The 20653-nt window shown below is 42.4% G+C and overlaps 1 protein-coding gene across 12 annotated transcripts in view; it reads right to left on the bottom strand.

The window, feature by feature from the left end:
• Window positions 1-20653, bottom strand: part of MAPK8IP3 (mitogen-activated protein kinase 8 interacting protein 3) — a 171259-nt gene that overhangs the window by 40655 nt on the left and 109951 nt on the right. For 7 of the 12 annotated variants that reach the window (XM_040356642.1, XM_040356644.1, XM_040356640.1 and 4 more), the window contains 9 exons: window positions 19949-20005; window positions 16259-16429; window positions 10586-10745; window positions 9384-9479; window positions 9116-9274; window positions 6126-6291; window positions 4498-4683; window positions 3430-3613; window positions 356-475 (listed from right to left, as the gene is read on the bottom strand). In XM_040356642.1, the coding sequence (XP_040212576.1) occupies window positions 356-475; window positions 3430-3613; window positions 4498-4683; window positions 6126-6291; window positions 9116-9274; window positions 9384-9479; window positions 10586-10745; window positions 16259-16429; window positions 19949-20005 (1299 nt within the window). The remainder of the gene's footprint in view (window positions 1-355; window positions 476-3429; window positions 3614-4497; window positions 4684-6125; window positions 6292-9115; window positions 9275-9383; window positions 9480-10585; window positions 10746-16258; window positions 16430-19948; window positions 20006-20653) is intronic. The other 5 variants (XM_040356648.1, XM_040356650.1, XM_040356649.1 and 2 more) reach the window with 2 other exon arrangements.

Here is a 20653-nt window from a genome sequence, read left to right on the forward strand (position 1 = left end):
ACAATTGTCTGTAGGATACCTGTTGGATGTACTGCAGGGCACACTGCAAGACAGTGCGGGTCTGCACATCTATAGAAAATAATGTATACAACTGCATTTTTATATTTCAATTATTTTATTTTTCAGGTTTTTTTACAACTGCATTTTTTTTTGTCTGATGTGCCAATTGCTGCAATTGCTTTTTTGCTGATGTGTTAATTTGTGTGCCTTGCATTAACCAACATGACATTTCAGATCTTCATGCAAATGGAGGGCAGTTTTATTAAATATATGGCAATTTTAGCAAAGTAATGGTTTTAATCCAAAGCATAATAATGAAATGCATTAACACAATAATGCAATAACACTGACATACCAGCCATTTTGTGCTCCAAGCCACATTGTGGGTGTCGCACTTGTGCCTGCAGGGGTCTCACTGCTTGGCTCTGTCTCTTGCTGTGCTGTGTTTACTTCTGGTTTTAGATGTCCATTTTCACTAGAAATAAATATAAAAAGCATAAAACAGTTACATCTTTCCACAAAACATTATAACACATTCTTCTTTCAAGTGAATGTAAAGGATAACTTATTTGATTTGCTAGAATTAGAAAGCAAGAATTAGAAACACTCCTAAAGCCACATCCATATTTAAGGGTGAATATTAGAAATGGGGGGGGGGGGGGGGGCAAGATTGGTCCTAGATCAGACTTTAGCTGCAAAATGGACGAGAGTATAATAAAAATAAAAATGTTTATTAAAATATTATTTTATTTGCCATTTTTTGGTCTAGTAAATATTTCCATATTCCTGCCCTCCCTGCCTGTGCTGCACTATTACTTATTTTTTTCTTATTTCCAGCTATCTCTGTGGATTAGTGTACATTTCCCCTTAAATTATGGAAAATGGAAAGAGAGAGGTGTTCTTTGGCTTTTCCTAGGGTAAAAACACTGCTCCTCCATCACTCTATCACTCTAGGTGTAAAAAAAAACAACAACATGGTATTGGAGCCCAGTAGCGTTAAATAAAATAAATAGTGGACAAACAGACATATGTTTGAGATGTAAGGTCGAAAGGGGGACTATGGACCATATTTGGTATAGATGTCACCTGGTGAGAAATTTTTGGGAACAAGTTCAGGAGATATCTTGGAAAGTATTGGGAGTAGAGAGGAATCTAAATATAGAAATGTCTTTATTTTCTTTGATTCCAGACTCAATTAAGAGTATAAAGAAGGATATTTTTCATCACATGACAACGGCTGCTAGAACAATAATAGCTCGTAAGTGGAGAGAAAATAAAAGCCCAAATATAGCAGATTTGATATGTGAAATGAACGATATACAATATATGGAAAACAGGTAAGAGAAGAAGGATATATAAAGAGTCAAATGCCAGAAATATGGCAAATATGGCAAAAATGGGAGGAATTTTCAGCTCTCGGAAGGAATGAAAGAATATATATAAATGAAAATCGGGAGAAATACGAAATGTAGATGAAGTGGAAATAAATTTTGTTTTTGTTTTTTGATGAGAGGATGAATGGATATGGAAGATAATAGGAGTATATGCAGATAAATGATGAAAACTATTTTTGGATTAAGGATAAAGTAACTGACAGATACTCATCAAGATTTTGTATATATAGAATAACCAATAGGAACAATGTAAATTTTTAAGGAATTATGTATAAATGTAAAAGTTTTTGTATTTGGTAAAAAATCAATAAAAGGAAATTGAAAAAAAAAAAAAAAACATAAAACAAAACATAACTAAGGCAGCCACCACATCTAAAAGAACGGGTAAGCTGAAATATAGGCAAACCACAATACAGCCTGGTCCTGGACCCACTCTAAGGCCCCATACACACGAGAGGATTTATCCGCAGATACGGTCCAGCGGACCGTATCCGCGGATAAATCCTCTCGAGGATTTCAGAGGATTTCTATGCGATGGCGTGTACACACCATCGCATTGAAATCCGCGCTGAAATCCTCTGGCGATGACGTGTCGCGCCGTCGCCGCTATTATGACGCGGCGACGGGCGCGACGCTGTCATAAAAGGAATTCCACGCATGCGTCAAATCATTACGACGCGTGCGGGGAATCCCTTTGGACGGATGGATCCGGTAAGTCTGTACAGACGAGCGGATCCATCCGTTGGAATGGATTTCAGCAGATGGATATGTTGTGCAGCACAGCATATATTCGATCTGCTGAAATCCATCCCAGAGGAGATTTCTCCGCGGAAACAGATCCGCTGGCGTGTACACACCATAGGATCTATCCGCAGAAACCCATTTGCTGGGATTTATCTGCGGATGGATTCTATCGTGTGTATGGGGCCTAACCCCTGAATAATGAAAAAGCAGCAGCACACCAATGACATCATCACTCTGCTCTTCTGTCTACAAGCATGTTTGCATTTCAGCATACTAAGAATACCGTCTGATTGGCTCAGTGAGCTGCTCGTCCTCTACCAGTGAGAGTGCTGCTTGTAGGCAGGATCAGTCTCTGTTCTCCACTGTAGATGGCACTTGGCCTGAATGGTACTGCAGCTGGAGAGGAAGTCAAGAGAAACCTGGTTCCTCTATGATTTCCTTGGTCCTCTAGGCAGCGTTGCGATGGCTACACTGCATTCAGGTGATCCTGGTGGCCATCTTGGGTCAGCAGAGCATTTTTAAGTGCTTGGTTTTGGCGTGCCTTCTTACAAAGTGGATGGCATAGGGACAGTTCATCTGTCTGTCAGGGAGAATGAATAGTGGTAGGGAAAGGTTCTGGACGAGTAGGGACAGCCTGGGTACATGCCATCCTGCAATGGAATTTTCCCCATTAGGCTCAGACTGGTCAGGCCACATTCTGCCCTCGGAGACAGACTCTGTCGATGCATCCGAACCTGCTCCAATCTACAAGTTTGCACAGAACTGTGAGTGTTTCCAGCATAATGCCTCCCTGCTGGATTGTTTGTGTCTTTGGACCGTTCTGTCAAAATTAAAGTTTTGTTAATTGCAACCGGACAAGTGTATTTACTCCTGCGATGCACCTCCCCACATGCTACGCCAGGGATTACAGAAAAGAGTCACATACTTGATCCTGCCAGTAGAACCAATAGATAGGCACATAGTCACAACCCTCCCGCTTAGGCAGTAAAGTTACAGCATCATTTCCACCCTTGCTGTTGCTGTAGGACTAGCCACACTTACCCTTGCCCCCATCCACCCTTTAAGCTGACAAATATTTCTCTATCTGCTGGAGCTTTTAGAAATGATGTCAAATCTCTGCTCATTCCATCCTACCACTCCTGCTTTGTCTTGCAAGATGCAGGAGAAATCCAGCTTCCCAGCTGCAATTATTATTGACATTTAATTAAATAACACTTAATTTAGGAATACTCAACATGTCAACTTGCAATAAAAAGATCTATTCATCATTCTAAGAGGATGGACTATGTACCTGCACAGCCTGCCATTGGCAACAGGTGCTGGGTCAGTGAAAACATGCTCTGTGAGGGCTCCTGGTCGGACCTGCGTTGGTTCTGCTTCACTGGTAGTGGGTTCTGATACTTCCAAGGCTTCTGTGGCTTCCTCCGCTGATTGGTGCTGGTTGAGTTTACCATTACTGGTTGTGGAGACCTCCCCTGAGGGACAGATGGCATTACCACTATTATCACAGTACTGCTGAATAGACCTTAAGGCTCACATAAAGACAATCTAGAGGTTACAAATGAATAGTGGAGTGCCCTTATGGTTTAAGAATACAAGTCTAAAACAGTATTTTGGAAGGGATGAATGTTCTGATAATAGTTTCTTAATATATTTTTATTTCTGGTTAGTGTTACAACACTGACTATTAGGTAGCAATATTGATTACTGTGACTCTTGAACCAATTTTTTTTCCAGTTTATTTTTAGTTGCCTTTAACCTTTTTCTTTTTTTCTGTTCTTTCCTTGATTCCTGTTTCAATTCAATTATCAATTATCTTCTTTTTTTTTCCTTTTCTTGCTATTCACTTATCTTTTCCTTAATTTTCCCAGGCACTCGCTTTTGTGTTTTCCAAGACTTGCTCGTTCCCTCCCTTGTACCCTTTCCTCTCCTTTCCCTTCCTGTTTCTTTGTTTTCTCTTTTTCTTTTCCTTTTCATCTTTTCTTTTCCCATACATTTTCCTGCTTCCTTTTTCCCTTTTATTCCTTTATTTTCTTCTAGTATTTTCATTTTTTTCTTCCCCGTTTACTTTTTTTACCCTTCTCAGTTTTTTCTGCAGATCCCACGTAAAACATTACCCAAACCTCACGTAGCAAAACAAAAAAAAATACATAATTGTGGGGCTATTTAGTATACTTCTACTTCTTTGGCCTTTCCGATGCCTGGACATGTTCCAAATATCACCAGACTCAGATGCTCCTAGCAAATGAGATACTGAATCTTTTGCTTAGCTATCTGTACAAACCTTAAAGCCATAATCAATTCTTGAGAAACTGGCAGTAATTTTGTACTGGGATGTGGAGATTTTGGAACCACTAACCCTGACTCTTGTCCAGTACTGGGGTATCACCCCGAGAGGAACAGTTGCTTCGTGGCACATTGCATCTAGTGGCGCACCCTACAATGGTGATTCCTGCCAGGACCCCGTCAGTGTCACCTGAGTCCTCGGGGTTGACATCTGCCTCCAGAAATATCTCGCCCGGTGGGTAATCAATGTCACTGGCAGCTGCAGAACACAAAGTTACTGGTTAGTAAGAAGTAAAATAACTTTTAGAGATCTACTAGTAGATATATCAGATGTCGTTTTTAACTTTTAATGTGTCAAAAAATAATGGTGCAAAGTTTTAGAGGATTCCAATTTTCATTCTATTACTCACTCCCCTCTTCATTCAAAAGCCAGTAAGTATAGAAACACTTCTTATTACAGTTTGATGTGAAGTATCTCGGAACAGTATCTCGAAACAGGGATTAACCAATGGTAGATGTAACTTTAGAACGTCTCATATGGCTGTAGAGTACAATGATAAACAGGTCCTTGATGTGTTTTTACTATTTTAACTCTTTGGAGTATTTTATGTTTTTTTTTGTACCTAATATACAGTACTTATAAAACACGCTTTATGGACAACAAATATTAGGATACGCGTATGTGTTTCTTATGAACTCCCTCCAAATTCCTTAAGAAAATCTACACTGCCACTTTACAGAATATATTAGTTTAGAATGTATGTTACAGTTTGGTAGCCCTGACAATTTAGCATTGTTTAAAACAAGCATGCCATAGGCTGAATGCCATAGACTTCCTTAAAGTATAATGCCTTGTACACACGATCGGAATTTCCAATGGAAAAAGTCAGACGGAATTTTTTTCATTGGATATTTCGACAGTGTGTGTGCCCCATCTGAGTTTTTTCATCGGAAATTCCAACTGACTTAGAAAGAGGACTTTTTTTTATTTTATTCCAATGAATAAAAATGAATTCCGTTCGTATGTATGGAACCCTGATGGAGAAAAAAAACACACATGCTCAGAATCAAGTCGACGCATGCTTGGAAGCATTGAACTTAATTTTACTTGTCGCAGTGTTGTACGTCACCGCATTTTGGACGGTTGGAATTTGGTGTGAAAGTGTGTATGCAAGACAGCTTGAACGGATTTCCATCAGAAAGATCCATTAGAGTTTATCCCGATGGAAATTCCGATCGTGTGTACAAGGCATAAGGATCTGTGTTCCTGAACTTTTGTTTGCTGCAAAAGTTTATGAGAATGCAAAACCCATTTGAAGCAGGTCAATGCAGCTCAAAAGGAGGTAAACTGCAAGTGAAATGCACCTGTCAATGGATTCTGAACAATCTCAGAAGCTTCTCAAACTGCTGCCGTCACCACAAGACCAACAGCTGTTGAAATGGATCTAATTAAATAGGAATCTGTCTCTGAACAAAATTCCCAAAAACCTCAATAAAGGTGTCTCCTTCCTAGTTTGTTCTGAACAATAAGGAGATGGCTGATTTGACACATTAGTGAGCAAGCTTGAAACTGACCTCATCATCCAGGTAGAATATGATAGTATTTTATGTAGTAGTACTTGGGAGGTGGGATTATTTTTTATATAAACCTTGATTGTTAAACAGGTGAAAATGTATTTTATTCTTGAAAAATTATCATACCAGGTATACTGGCGATGCACAGCACATGAGCGTTGCAGACTGTGAACTGATCTACCAGGGTGCCGGGCTGATTGGCATCAATGATGACAACTTTGCTTGTAGACAAAGTGCTGGTAAGGATCCATACACGGCTGGAAGTGGCATCAGCTTCATGAAGCTCCTTAGTCTGAAAATAGAATTGATCCACTATTAGACACTTGACACACTATTAAAAACACAACTCCTACCACCATTTTCGCAAATATGATACTGTTAAGCAAGGCAAACCTTGGGAACAGTATTCATCGCTTATTTTTTTCTACTCTGTCTGTGCTGACTATGAAGTTTCTTACTGTGCTAAATTGAAATACCCAAAGTGCCACAATTTCTGTGTCTATGTCTTTACATCTCTGTCTATAAGTGATAACAGAATGTTTGCTTATTACATGCTACAGTCACCCCCACAACAAGAACATTTTGAGAATGCCCCAATGGACACAAAGGATACTTTGAAAACTTGCACAGTCACAAATAAACAAGATAATAAATACTATTCATTACTTTGTTGTTCGACCTTACAATATCAGTTGTTCCAAAAAACTATAAGAAAGTAATGTTACAATGTCAGTGTAAAAATTGTATATACTTATACAGAAATGTGCATGTTAGGCCGCGTACAGACGAGCAAACATGTACGATGAAACCGGTCCGCCGGACTGTTTTCACCGTACATGTCTGCCCGGGGATTTCTGTATGATGGCTGTACTCACCATCATACAGAAATCCACGCGTAAACAATACGCGGGGCGTGGCCGCGCCGTCGCCGCGACAATGACGCGGCGACGTGGGCGGCCCTGCCCGTTCAATGCTTCCACGCATGCGTCGAAGTCATTCGACGCATGCGAGGGATGGCGGGCGCTCGGACATGTACGGTAGGTCTGTACAGACGACCGAACATGTCCGAGCGGACAGGATTCCAGCGGGCTGTTTCTAAACAAGTTTGGAAATATTTGCCCGCTGGAAAAAGGCCCGGCGGGCAAATGTACGCTGGAATCCTGTCCGCTCGGGCCTACACACGACCGAACATGTCTGCTGAAACTGGTCCGCGGACCAGTTTCAGCAGACATGTTCGGTCGTGTGTACGGGGCCTGAGAGGTCAACTTTATTAAAAGCTGACATTTGAGCTTTAAATGGTTCCTGGGAAGTTCACTTACATGCTTGCTTCTTCTATCCCTTAGGAACATCAGTCTTGCATCAGAACTCCCAATCTATCTAAAGCCGACCAGAGACAGATTGAAATTCAGCCAATTTTGCAGGAAATGGATAAATCTTAAGCTGTCTATGTGCAAGCTGGTTGTACATTGTACTGGAAGTCTATCAATTGATCAACTTTAGTACAACCAAACTGAATTTTTTTTTTTTTTTTTTTTTTTCGCCCAATCACTGCCAACAGCTGCCAGCAGTGATCATTGTATTCTGTCGGTGGGGAAGGCTTCCTATGCTCCTCACTGGCAGAACACAATAGTACTGGGGGAGGGATCCACCCATCAACATGTGAATCCTGCAATTTTCTTAGCTTCAACCCGTGCTTGAAAGTCAAGAAAATTGCATAATATATGGTCTGCCTAAAAGTTATAGCGGTTACAAAGCCAAATATTGGTGTCACATACTTCTAATGAATTCTCCATAATGAAGAAAAATAATTGGAGAGCCCAACTGCACGAAAGAGCCATCTTCACTATTTCCTTGTGTGAAGCGGCAATGACTTTAAGTATTACAGTGATAAGAAAAACCTAGCATGTTAAGGGAATGGCTAGCCAGCTAAGTCAATGGAGTGGTCAGTAGACATGTGCATTCGCTTTCGTCCGAATTTCAGGTATTTTCGTTATCCTTTTAACAAAGGATAAGGAAAGCGCAGAATCCGGAAACCAAAAGATCCAACATAAACAAATGCTTTATATTAGTTTTCGTTGCGACAACAGTTCGATTTATATAGGAGATTCGACATGACGCTGACAATAACAATCTGTATCTATCGAACCTGTGGTCCAATGTGCCTAACCTTAACTCTATTAGTCTGAGATTATTCTACATAGAGAGAAAAGATTTGATATAAAGAGAAAAGATTCGACATTATAGAGAGAAAAGATTCGACATTATAGAGAGAAAAGATTCGACATTATAGAGACAAAAGATTCGACGTAGAGAGAAAAGATCGCTGCTGGAATTGGGTGGGAGAAGTAAAATAAAAATAACGATGATGATGAATGTTATTGGCTGATTGTAACCAAAGAGGAGGAGCAGTAAAATAGCTAGAAGTTTGCAATTGGAAAAACGAATGTGAAAGTCGGCTGACTGTTGGGGTAGACAATTCAACATGAATGACGAAGATTCGACGAACCAGCAAAAAACATACAAATGTCGAATCTGTCATTGAAGGCTTATGGTGTCTGTCGAAAGTTCTAAGAAGATTCGACGGAGCAGCTAAACTGTACAACGCCGCAATCGTACATTTACGGTCAAATGCATCCGTCCCATAGGCTATAGAAAAATTCTACTGTTGGTTGACTAGTATTAATAATTAATAGATATAATTATTACTAGTCATACAACATTAGAATTCTATTATAGCTAGCTTGTAGGTGGAACATTCAACAGGAAATGTACGATTGCGGCGTTGAACAGTTTAGCTGCTCCGTCAAATCTTCTTTGAACATTCGACAGACACCATATGCCTTCAATGACAGATTCTACCAATTAATTCAGATTTTCGGACAAATTCAATTTTTAACGGAAAAAAAATAAAAACTAATTTCGGGAGTAACTAAATACATTTATTTTTCAGACGAAAACGAAATTCCGAAACAAAATATTTCAGCATACACATGTCTAGTGGTCAGATGGGCCAAGAAAGAATTTGAGTTGAGTATTGTTCCTCTTGATGCTGAAAAAGATTGGATTTTAGAAGTTGAAGTGACTGAAATCATTTGAGTCTTTTGCTTCGTTCTTACCTTCTTCTTCTCCGGTGACGTATGTGTGCTCTTGCTCTCCCCTTCCACTTCTGATTCAGTTGTCAGAGGATCCCGACCAGTTACTGCTTTGACTCCAAGTGCAGATTCCTCCTCAACTGGCTTCCAACCAGTTAAATCCACTCCAGCTGCACACCACAACTGCGGGAAACAACAAGAAGTTTTTATCATCTCAAAACAGAGAGTTTTATAGCCTTGAATATCTCAGATGTAACTAGGACTAGGCACAAACAGATGGTTGTGCTATTACCTTCATAGTGGGGTCTTTCTCCACAAGAGGCCTGCAGTAGACAGGCACTGGAACATTCTTCATGCGATTATCCTCTTGGCCTCCATTTGGACTCAGCTAAAAAATTATCAAGACATTTAAAAATTCTTTGGGGATTCAGAATTTGCATAAAGGGTAACTGAAATGTAAAGTGTACCATTATAGTTTACACAGGCACTGGACAGTGGCCATTGGGCATAGAAAAGGTCCTGATGTCAGTGGGAAAAAACAATGCCCCATCTTTGGTGTCAGTGGAAGGAATAGTACCCCATCATTGGTGTCATTGAGAGGAATTGTGTCCCATCATTGGTGCCATTGAGAGGAAAAGATCCCAATCATTGGTGTCAGTGGGAGGAATTGTACCCCATGATTCTTGTCACTGGGAGGAATTGCGCCCGTCATTGGGAGGAATTGTGCCCCATTGTTTGTGTCATTGGGAGGAATTGGGCCCCATTGTTAGTTTTATTGGGAGGGATAGTGCCCCACTGTTGGTATTGGTGAATGAAATAGTGCCCCAAGGGGTGGATAAAACCTAGCAAAGGGCCACATGTGGCCCCTGTGCCACAGTTTGGAGACCACTGATCTAGGCCATTACCTCTGGTAAAGAGATTAAGGGTAATGTAACAGTTGTCACCGGAACAGCAATAGAGGGGAAATTTCCCAATGGGGCACTTGTTCTCTTGTCTTGTTCAGCTATCAAAGGTGGAATTTTACCTAATTTTGAGGAAATTTCCACTTACTTGCTGGGGTCTCTGGAGACTGATTATGACACAAACAGACATAGTTTCTTACCATTCTAATATAAAAGTTTTTGTATAGCGTTACACTTTTTGTGTAACGCTAGGGAAGGGGAAGAGCCAATGAAATCAGCAGTGGATAGACAGCCAGCAACAAGGCCTCCCCATTGTTATCTGTCTGCCTTCTATGCTGGCAGCACTAAGATCAAGCCCCCTTTCCCATTTTTGATATCACTGTAGAAGTGTAACAGCTGCACAATTCCCCATTGCTCTAGACAGCTATTTTAAGGCTGAAATAGCATTTCATAAGAAATCAATAAGAACCTCATCATTATTTTCTACTTCCCCGAGAGGATCTAAGTATCTGCTTTAATATACAAAACGGCTGACTCCACTCCCTGTAGACAAAGTAAACCCCAACTAGTGAAGTAGACCTCAGTCACCAACCTGCTTGTACTTAGCAGGCAAGCTCCACCCACAGGCCTGCAGACGACCATCGTCGTTGCGCACATGCTCCCGCACTTGGCGGTACTGCTCCCGTTTTTGCTCACGGCGAGCTGAGGATGCGCAGTCGCTGAGGAGAGAAGCCACAGTGTTACTTCTCAATCTAGAAAAAAAAGAAAGAGGGAGAGGGTGCAGAGCGTCAGGGGGAGCGCAGAAAGCAAAGCAGCAAGGGTTACAGGCAGTGCATGGGTAATGTTTCTAGTAAGCAGAGTGACCTGGAAATGGAAGAATGAAATGATTATCCCAATGGGAGCTACATTACTGGTCTGCCTATTCCTGCAGCCCTTCTTTTTAAAGTGAACCTGTCAGCCTTTATAATGTGACCTCTACTCGGTCTTAGGTTGCCTAGGAGCAAACATCATAAGTGTCTGTGTCAATGGGCTTTGGACTCGTGTCAATTAGGTGGAGACACTTCTGAGGTCATTCAGATTTCTTTGATAGATGCATCTGACCTGCTCCAAGTGGTTCTGGTATTTCAATAGACTTGTATGGGAATGCAAAACCATTTGCAACGTGCAAAAGCCCGTCAACACTGACAGTGTTGCCCACTACTAACCTAAGGGTTCCTGCACATGGGGCTTACACAAGCATTCTAGATGCCTGGCGTAAATTTCTGCACCCAGGAAGCAACATGTGCCACATACAACCTGCCATACAAATGAATGGCTGCACATGGCTATATTCTTGCCAGGCCTCTAAAATGTGTGCGTAATCCCCACGTGCATGGACCCTTACTTAATGAGGATAGGCCTGACTTTCATAATTTAAAGTGGAGGTCCACTGGAAAAAAAATATTAAAAGCCAGCAGCTACAAATACTGCAGCTGCTGACTTTTAATATATGGACACTTACATGACCAAGTTGCACGCAATGTCAGCAGCCGGGGCTGATCTATCAGTTGGCTTTTAGCTGCTACCGCCACCATCCTCAGTAAGGGAATCGGGAAGTGGCTTGACCTCCTGGTTTCCTACTGCGCATGCGTGAGTCGCGCTGCACGTTCTCACTGGTCCCTGCTGTCTTCTGGGACCTGTGCGTCTCCCAGAAGACAGCGGGGGAGGACAGAGTAGGCACCGGAAGTGGCGTAGGTCACCTTGATCACCGAGGTGATCTATGCCCGGAAGTGGGAGCAAATACCTGTATTACACAGGTATCTGCTCCCTCCCCCTCCCCCTGAAAGGTGCCTAATGTGACACCGGAGCGGGGGAGGAAGTTCCATTTTTGGGTGGAACTCCACTTTAATGGCTAAGCTCCACCAAAAAACATTCCACCCTTAAGCAGCACATTGGCTTTAAAAAAACTATAAAACTGGGGCTGCTCAGTGGCTAAGTGGTTAGCACTACTGCCTCAGCTCTAAGCACTTGACTAGACAAGTGGCAGCAAAAGGAATGTAGAGGGACACGAGACTGACATGTCCCCTTCCTCTGCATTCCTCTTAGCAAGTGCTTTGAGCCAAGACAAGGGCCTTTTATCGCGCGGCCTTCTCCTTGCCAACTAATATTTTGGAAAACTGCAGGGGGGAGTGGGGGTAACCTGTCTGACCTTGTACCTTGTCTACTGGGGGACAGAACACTAAAAAAAAAAAAAAACTTAAAAAGTAAGCTCACTAATAACAAAGTACAATTAAAACTAAATCAGAGAGGTGCACAGAGCAGGGGGTATATAGATAACAGCAGGTATTACCTATGGAACTTGGAACTAATAGGCTCACCCAAAAATATACATCTCCGCATCACTGAGATTAGTAGGGTTAGAATGCTCAAGCTATTGGCAAGCAGTGGGGTACAAATGCAAAGGCTGTGGCATGGACCAATCAGAAACCTTGTTAGCTGTGGCCCTACTGGTTGGGTTAGATTAGAGATATTGGGCCAGATTCAGGTACCTGCGCCGCGGCGTAACGTATCCCGTTTACGTTACACCGCCGCAAGTTTTCAGCGTAAGTGCCTGATTCACAAAGCACTTACCTGTAAACTTGCGGCGGTGTATCGTAAAGACGTCCGGCGCAAGCCCGCCTAATTCAAATGGGGCGTGTACCATTTAAATTAGGCGCGCTCCCGCGCCGAACGTTCTGCGCATGCTCCGTTCGCAATTTTCCCAACGTGCTTTGCGCGAAATTACGGCGCCCCGATGTGTTTGTGAATGGCGACGTGCGTAACGTACTTACGCCAAAAAAAATTTTAAATTTAAAATTCGAAGCGGGAACGACGGCCATACTTTAACATGGCTGGTGTAAAGTTAAGCAATGAAAAAGATTGCTTAACTTTGCGACGGGAAAAAACAAAGTTATGCACGCGAGTAGGTTCGTGGATCGCCGTAAATGCTAATTTGCATACCCGATGCTGGAAAACGACGCAAACTCCACCCAGCGGCGGCCAAAGTATTGCAGCCTAAGATCCGAAGGCGTACGAAGCCGTAAGCCGGTCCGATCTTAGCCAAAAGCCGTCGTATATTGTTTGTGAATCACAAATCAAGATACGACGCGGCAAATTTGAAATTACGCCGGAGTATCAGTAGATACTCCTGCGTATTTGTTCTGTGAATCTGGCCCATTACGTGCAAACCAAGGCACACTTTTTTAAATTTTTGTTAGTAGCATACACATTGCAGGTTCAAAAGGAATGAATAGTTTGTTAAATGGGAACACAGAAGAAAGATTGCTTAGAAAAAAAGAAAGGTAATGCTTTGGTCACAATTATGAATATTCCTTTTGATTTATCATTACAATTACACATGGAAAATAGCATATACTTTGAAGCATGTGAAATTTACTTTAAGCGCTCGTTCACACCAGAACGCGGTGCAGGAAACTCATGTTCTGTGCGTGTTTCCGACACCGCATTTAAAATGCACTGGGTGCACGCATCTGCTGCGGGTGCCAATGTATTCCTAACGACACCCCAAACGCAGTACATTTGTCTGCATCGAAACCATGCTATCCGGTGCAATGAGTTTTTGAAATGTAGTGCATGCACCATTTTGATATGATCCAGTGGGATTGCAGCCCATTCAAATGAATAGGCTAAAATCCCACTGCACTAAATGGCACAGGAATCATACAGGAATGTGGACCGTGTTCCGGTATGATTCAGGTGTAAACTGGACCTAAAGTGTTGTTTTACTAGTAAGGTAACATGCAGACTTACAGGCTACTTGATTTCATATAATAATAGAATCATTTTGGAATATGTTGCAGTATGAAGGAATTTGTAATGAGAAATACAGTATATGTGGTTTACTGATTTCCTTATGAAAATGCTAATTCATTTGCCGGTACTCTAAGGCCGCGTACACACGATCAGTCCATCCGATGAGAACGGTTCAAAGGACAGTTGTCATCGGTTAACCGATGAAGCTGACTGATGTTCTGATGTGCCTACACACCATAGGTTAAAAAACTGATCGTGTCAGAACGTGGTGACGTAAAACACGACGACGTGCTGAAAAAAACGAAGTTCAATGCTTCCAAGCATGCGTCGACTTGAGCATGCATGGATTTTGAGCATGCGTGGATTTTGAACCAATACTTTTGCATACTAACCATCGGTTTTGACCTATCGGTTAGGCGTCCATCGGTTAAATTTTAAAGCAAGTTCTACAATTTTGGACCGAAGGATAACTGACCGATGGGGGTCCACACACGATCGGGTTGGACGATGAAAATGTCCTTCAGTCCCTTTTCATCGGTTTTGACCGACCGTGTGTACGCGGCCTAACTTGTATTCTTTATTAGGAAAGGGCTACACAGGTGATTATATCCTATGAACAAACAAGAATCAGTAAAGCTTATGCCCCAGAGTGCTCCAACCCAGTAGGGAATGTTCCAGACCTCTGGAGAGAGACCACCGCTTCCAAAAAGAGAGCAAGGCTCTTCCTCTGCAGCATGCTGGCAGGGTACAGGCTTCTACACTCAGGCTGGGGCTGCTTTTTAACCACTTAAGCCCCGGACCTTTAGGCAGCTAAATGCCCAGGCCAGGTTTTGCGATTCGGCACTGAGTCGCTTTAACAGACAATTGTGCGGTCGTGCGACGTGGCTCCCAAACAAAATTGGCGTCCTTTTTTCCCCACAAATAGAGCTTTCTTTTGGTGGTATTTGATCACCTCTACGGTTTTTATTTTTTGCGCTATAAACAAAAATAGAGCGACAATTTAAAAAAAAAAACAATATTTTTTACTTTTTGCTATAATAAATATCCCCCAAAAACATATATAAAAAATATGTTTTTCCTCAGTTTATGCCGATACGTATTCTTCTACCTATTTTTGGTAAAAAAAATCGCAATAGGCATTTATCGATTGGTTTGCGCAAAATTTATAGCGTTTACAAAATAGGGGATAGTTTTATTGCATTTTTATTAATTTTTTTTTTTTACTACTAATGGCGGACACTTCGGACAATTTTGACACATTTTTGGGACCATTGTCATTTTCACAGAAAAAAATGCATTTAAATTGCATTGTTTATTGTGAAAATGACAGTTACAGTTTGGGAGTTAACCACAGGGGGCGCTGTAGGAGTTAGTGTTCACCTAGTGTGTGTTTACAACTGTAGGGGGGTGTGGCTGTAGGACTGACGTCATCGATCGAGTCTCCCTATATAAGGGATCACTCGATCGATGCAGCGCCATAGTGAAGCACGGGCACGGGGAAGCCGTGTTTACATACGGCTCTCCCCGTTCTTCAGCTCCGGGGAGCGATCGCGAGGGGGCGGCTAGAAACGAATAGCCGCACCGTCGTCCCCCCACCTGCTAGAAGGCAAGGACGTACATGTACACCCATTTGCCTGTACGTGCCATTCTGTCGACCTACATTTAAATGCGGCGGTCGGGAAGTGGTTAAAGAAAAGAAAATGTAAGGCTGGATTCACACCTATGCATTTTTAGTGCGTTTTGCATTTTGCAGATTTTCACTACAGAACATGTTCCATGGGAAACCATGATAAATGGACTGTAGTGCAAATCTGCAAAATGAAAAAAGCACTAAAAATGCATAGGTGTGAATCCAGCCTAATGCCTCGTACACACGATTCGAATATCGTACGACTTTTTTCATTTAATAGTCGCAAGTAAAATGAAATAGGTTATTAAAGTCACGAAAATTCTCGTACGACAGAAAAAAATAATCGGAAGTGATGTCATGTGTTGTAATGTATTTGTATTGTATTTTCGGACGACAACTGTACTGACTAAACGAAAATCGTACGATCTGACATCGTACGAGGAAAATTTTCGTGCTTGTCCGATCGAATAATATCGGATGAACTGTCGCGATCGGCTCTCGAAAGTAGTGTACACATGATCCGAAAATCGTACGATTCTTCCTCGGACGATCGTTTTCATCCGATATTCGGATCGTGTGTACGGGCCATAAGACTTTGCACACCTTTTGCTTTGTTGCACCTGCAATGTATTTAGCCAATTTAAACAGAAAGTTCTGGTTTAAAAACACAACTTAAACGGGTTTGATGGGTGAGATCAGTATCAGACGAGAAAGGTAAGATGGTATCAGGTTTTTAATATCTGATTGAAACCAAATCTCACCTTCCTTCAGTCCATCCAAAGCAAAATGTCCTTTAAAACGAACTGCACAACAGAACCATAATATAACAGAAAATGTGCTTACTCATCGGGGAAGAACTCTATGGTGCGCCCCCCTGTGGATATCTGGCACATGGTGTGGCTTCGACGCTGGCTAAACCCAGCTGGTGTTGGGGACTTGTAGTGGATGTTGACAGGGGGGTAGGATCTCTTTGCAGGAGGAGGGCTGGATGATGAACTGAACAGTCTGCTGAAGCTGAAAACAGAGAAAGAAGAGTAAGTCATCACAGAATAGTTTTTTGCTTCAGAAAATAAATGCACTTTTATTTTTCCCAATTTTTTCGACTTTGGTTCAGCATCTCTTTTACCCTCAACAATAAGAATTCTTATTATAGTTTTGATTATTTTTAATAGATAGTAATAGTTAAAAAGTTAGTTCTTATATACTGTATATATAATATAATATACTGTACATAGGCACACAAATGCTTACACCAGAAACAAAATAGTGTTATCTACGAGATTACATTTGATACATTTGTTACGTGTTATGAGTAGACCAGTTTGCAATTTCATTCAGGTATTAACGCTTCAACTTAGTACAATTCTCCATTATTAATATACCAAAATGCATGTGTCAGTGTTTTGTTTAGCTTGACGTAGGCTCTGGGACACCTGCAAGTTTTTTTAAGGAAGTCTCATCAGTTATTATAACCAAAAATGTAGAATAAGATAAAAAGGTTAGAATAGAATGATAGCCATTCTGTATAGAATTCTTAGATTGGAATAGGACCTTTGAAGAGTTAAACCAGGGATGTCCAACCTGTGTGACCTACGGGCCGCATGCAGCCCAAGATGAAAAATTTTGATTTTTTTTTTGGGGGGGGGGGGGATTTGTGTAAAAATGCATTTACACTTAGCGAACACATACGACCAAAGAAATATTTGACATCATCTCTTTACCGGACTTTTACACGTTTTATCTTTCCAAAGACAATGGCCTGGATTCACATACATCGGCGCATATTTATGCCGCCGTAGCGTATCTAATATACGCTACGCCAACGCATCGCAGAGAGGCAAGCACAGAATTCACAAAGCACTTGCCTCCCAAACTGCGCTGGTGTAAATTTGCGACGGAAAAAAATTCCTAGCGACGACGTAACGACGGGAAAAAACTTTGTGGATCGCCGTAAATCCTCATTTGCATACCCGACGCTGGAATACGACGCCAACTCCCCCCAGCGGCGGCCGAGGTATTGCATCCTAAGATCCGACGGTGTAAGTTAATTACACCTGCCGGATCTTAGGGCTATCTATGTGGAAATGATTCTATGAATCAGCCGCATAGATAAGACAGGAGATACGACGGTGTATCAGGAGATACGCCGTCGTATCTCCTCTGTGAATCTGGCCCTATGTTTGCAGTTATTTGGTCCAGGGACTACAGGTCCTCTCAAAAATTTCTACTTTTTCATTAGCAAGGCTTGCTCTTTTTGCATGGATGATTATCCAAGTTATTTTGTTCTTAGCTCACTTTTGAGGATTTCCATGATCTAGAAATAGTTAACTCAGCACTAGTAACAACATTCAACATTACATAATTGGACTTGTTATGTAATGTTGAAGATGTTTTGTTGCTTCCCCAATCCACTTCTTCAGTTCTAATGAGTTTCAGGAAGATACTTCAGCATTAATATCCACACAGGTAGCACCGACAACTTAATCCAATCACCATGGAATGTGTAGATCATGGCTGCTCCACTTGTGGCCCTCCAGCTGTTGCGGAGCTACACGTCCCATCATGCCTCTGCCTATGGGAGTCATGCTTGTAACTGTGAGCCTTGCAATGCCTCAAGGGACTTGTCATTCCGTAACAGCTGGAGGGCCACAGGTTGCGCAGCCATGGTGTAGATGTCGATTGTCCAAGAGCAGGATAAAAGGTGTGGGTGATGTCAAGATCTTCACCCCGTCGAATTATTAGATGCTCTAGTTCAGTGGTTCTCAACCTGGGGGTCGGGACCCCCTCGGGGGTCAAATGATGATTTGCCAGGGCTCACCAAATCCCAGGCTGTTCCTTAGGCCCACGCCGCATTCCCAGCGTTTTCACGGCCACCCAACAGGGCTGTTCCTGGAGCCCGCGGCCGCCCACTCAGCCTCTTCGCAGCTGCCCATTCAGTTCACGGCATGGATGTGGGGCGGAGAGTAGAGGTCAGCTAACTGGTGAGAAATGTTAAGTGGGAGGGGATGGAGGAGACCCCATCTCCTGATTTTGACATAAGGGTCACTCCTGCGAAACACCATGAACCAGGAGACACAGTGAGCAACACTGCCTGTGATTATAGTTGCCATTAAAAGTCCCCACTAAAGTTCTCAGATCAGCAGATGACCTTGATCAAGAGAACCTAATTTGGCTGATCAGAACTCCCTCCAGCATGGCTACACTTCACATTCCTTCCCTCCTAGGGGAGCAAATTACTTGCCACACTACAAATTAATTTTTTCTGTTAGGGGTCCCTATAAGGGGCCACGGCACTAGGACGGTTGAGAACCACTGCTCTAGTTTGATGTGCATCATTCCCACTTATTGCCAAACCTACTCTCTATCCAAAATGTGCACCTCACTTTCCTTGAAAAAATTGCCCTTTTACTTAAGGTGTAGGAAAACTGCTGAGTCTTGGTCTGTAGAATTTGCCCTCCTATGCTCGGTAATTCATTTGTTGAAAGGTTGACTTGTCTCCCCAATGTATACATCTTTGCATTCCTTACTACACTGAAGTGCATATACCAAGCTTAGCTACTTTTCTGTCTCAGTGTATTCTTAAGGGCTTGAAGTACGCAAAAATGCAATGTTTATTAAAGAAGAATTCCAGGGGGGAAAAAATGCCCATGCAGTGGGGTTGTGCCCACACTGCATGGGTCAAATGCTCATTTTGTCCAGGGGCACACAGAGAGGATATACTTACCTGATCCTTCGATCCTCCGGAAACAGCACTCCCCACATCCAGTGGTGGACTGCTGTTCCTGCTGTCCTCATGCCCAGAGCCAGTCTATGGGTATGATGACGTCAGGAACAGTCCATGCACAAGACCGCTAGCATGCCCGGGAAGGGCATGCTAGCCTCATGCCTAGAGCCAGTCTATGGGTGTGATTTCAGGAACAGTCCATGCACAAGACTGCTAGCATGCCTGGGAGGGGGGTGCAGGAATGGCAGGGGTAGGCCTTGCGCTCGGAAGATTGGGGTATTAAGAAACGATATCTCTGCTCTCCTCACCTCTAGCCAAAAATTAGCTGTGCCCGCATTGCATGGGGAAAAAAAATTCTAAAGAGTTCTTTAGAATCGTTCTGAGTGTTTCCATCAATCCAGCTATATACTGCATGACTATATTATGTGCGTTCAGCTTCTCCCTTCTGTTCGATGGTCTTGTGTTTTTGCTTAACCTTGCAGATCTAAAACGTAGTCTGTGTTGCCACAAATTCAGCCCAATGTTTCAGAGTTCTAATAACCCAGTTTGTGTTACAGTGGATGGTGGGAGTCAAAAAAGCAGACACTGGACTGTGCGGGTAGGTTTCTTGCAGAACTCCCAAGTCACCCCCCCAGCTTGACATGTAACAAAACGTTACACCGTAATCAGGAGCAATTTCAAAACAGCAACATTAAAAAAAATCATATGCCCTATCCTGATGCCAATACCTGTCTACTCTGCTCCTGAGGGATAGAATCACACAGTAACCACATTTAATTGACTGTCACAAAGATGACATTATTACTTACAACTGCCAGATGGTGGACTTCTTTTTCTCCTGGACGGACGGGTGTTCCCGGGAGGCCCTAAAACAAGATAAACGTTATAATCCTTGACAGCGACACGGTGGGTCTGACAAATGAGGCAATGTGCAGGTTTTCACTGTACTATAAAACAGCCTGGTGTGTTGTGACAATAAAGTGCACACTGTCAGATCTCCGCTCTCCTCTATGGGGGGATCGGATGAACACGGACCGTCTGTCCGTGTTCACCCGATCCGATCCGCAGACGGATGGAAAAATAGTATTTTCCTCTGTCTGCAGTATTGGACCATAGGGGGGACCGATGAAATCGGGTGTCAGTGGATGTTCATCCGCTGACACCCGCTATCCCATAGGGATCATAGGCATCCGCACAGGGTGTGCCAGGTGTGCCTGGGCACACCCTAATCACCCTGTGTGGTGCAGATTGCATCAAAATATACTGCGTTAAACATGCAGTAACGCACAGAAAAATACAGCATTAAATGGCACATAACACAACGAAATATACAACGTTAAACGTGCACTAATGCACAGAAATATGCTGCATCAAACGTGCAGTAACACACTGGAATATACTGCTTTAAACATGCAGTAATGCAAAGAAATACACCAAAGCTCCCTAATGGGGCTCCTAAAATAAAATAAATATATATATAATAAAAATAAAAAACTACAAACACTGTCCACTGC

The sequence above is a fragment of the Rana temporaria genome, chromosome 6 (genome assembly GCF_905171775.1).
Source record: "Rana temporaria chromosome 6, aRanTem1.1, whole genome shotgun sequence".
NCBI classification, from domain to species: domain Eukaryota; kingdom Metazoa; phylum Chordata; class Amphibia; order Anura; family Ranidae; genus Rana; species Rana temporaria.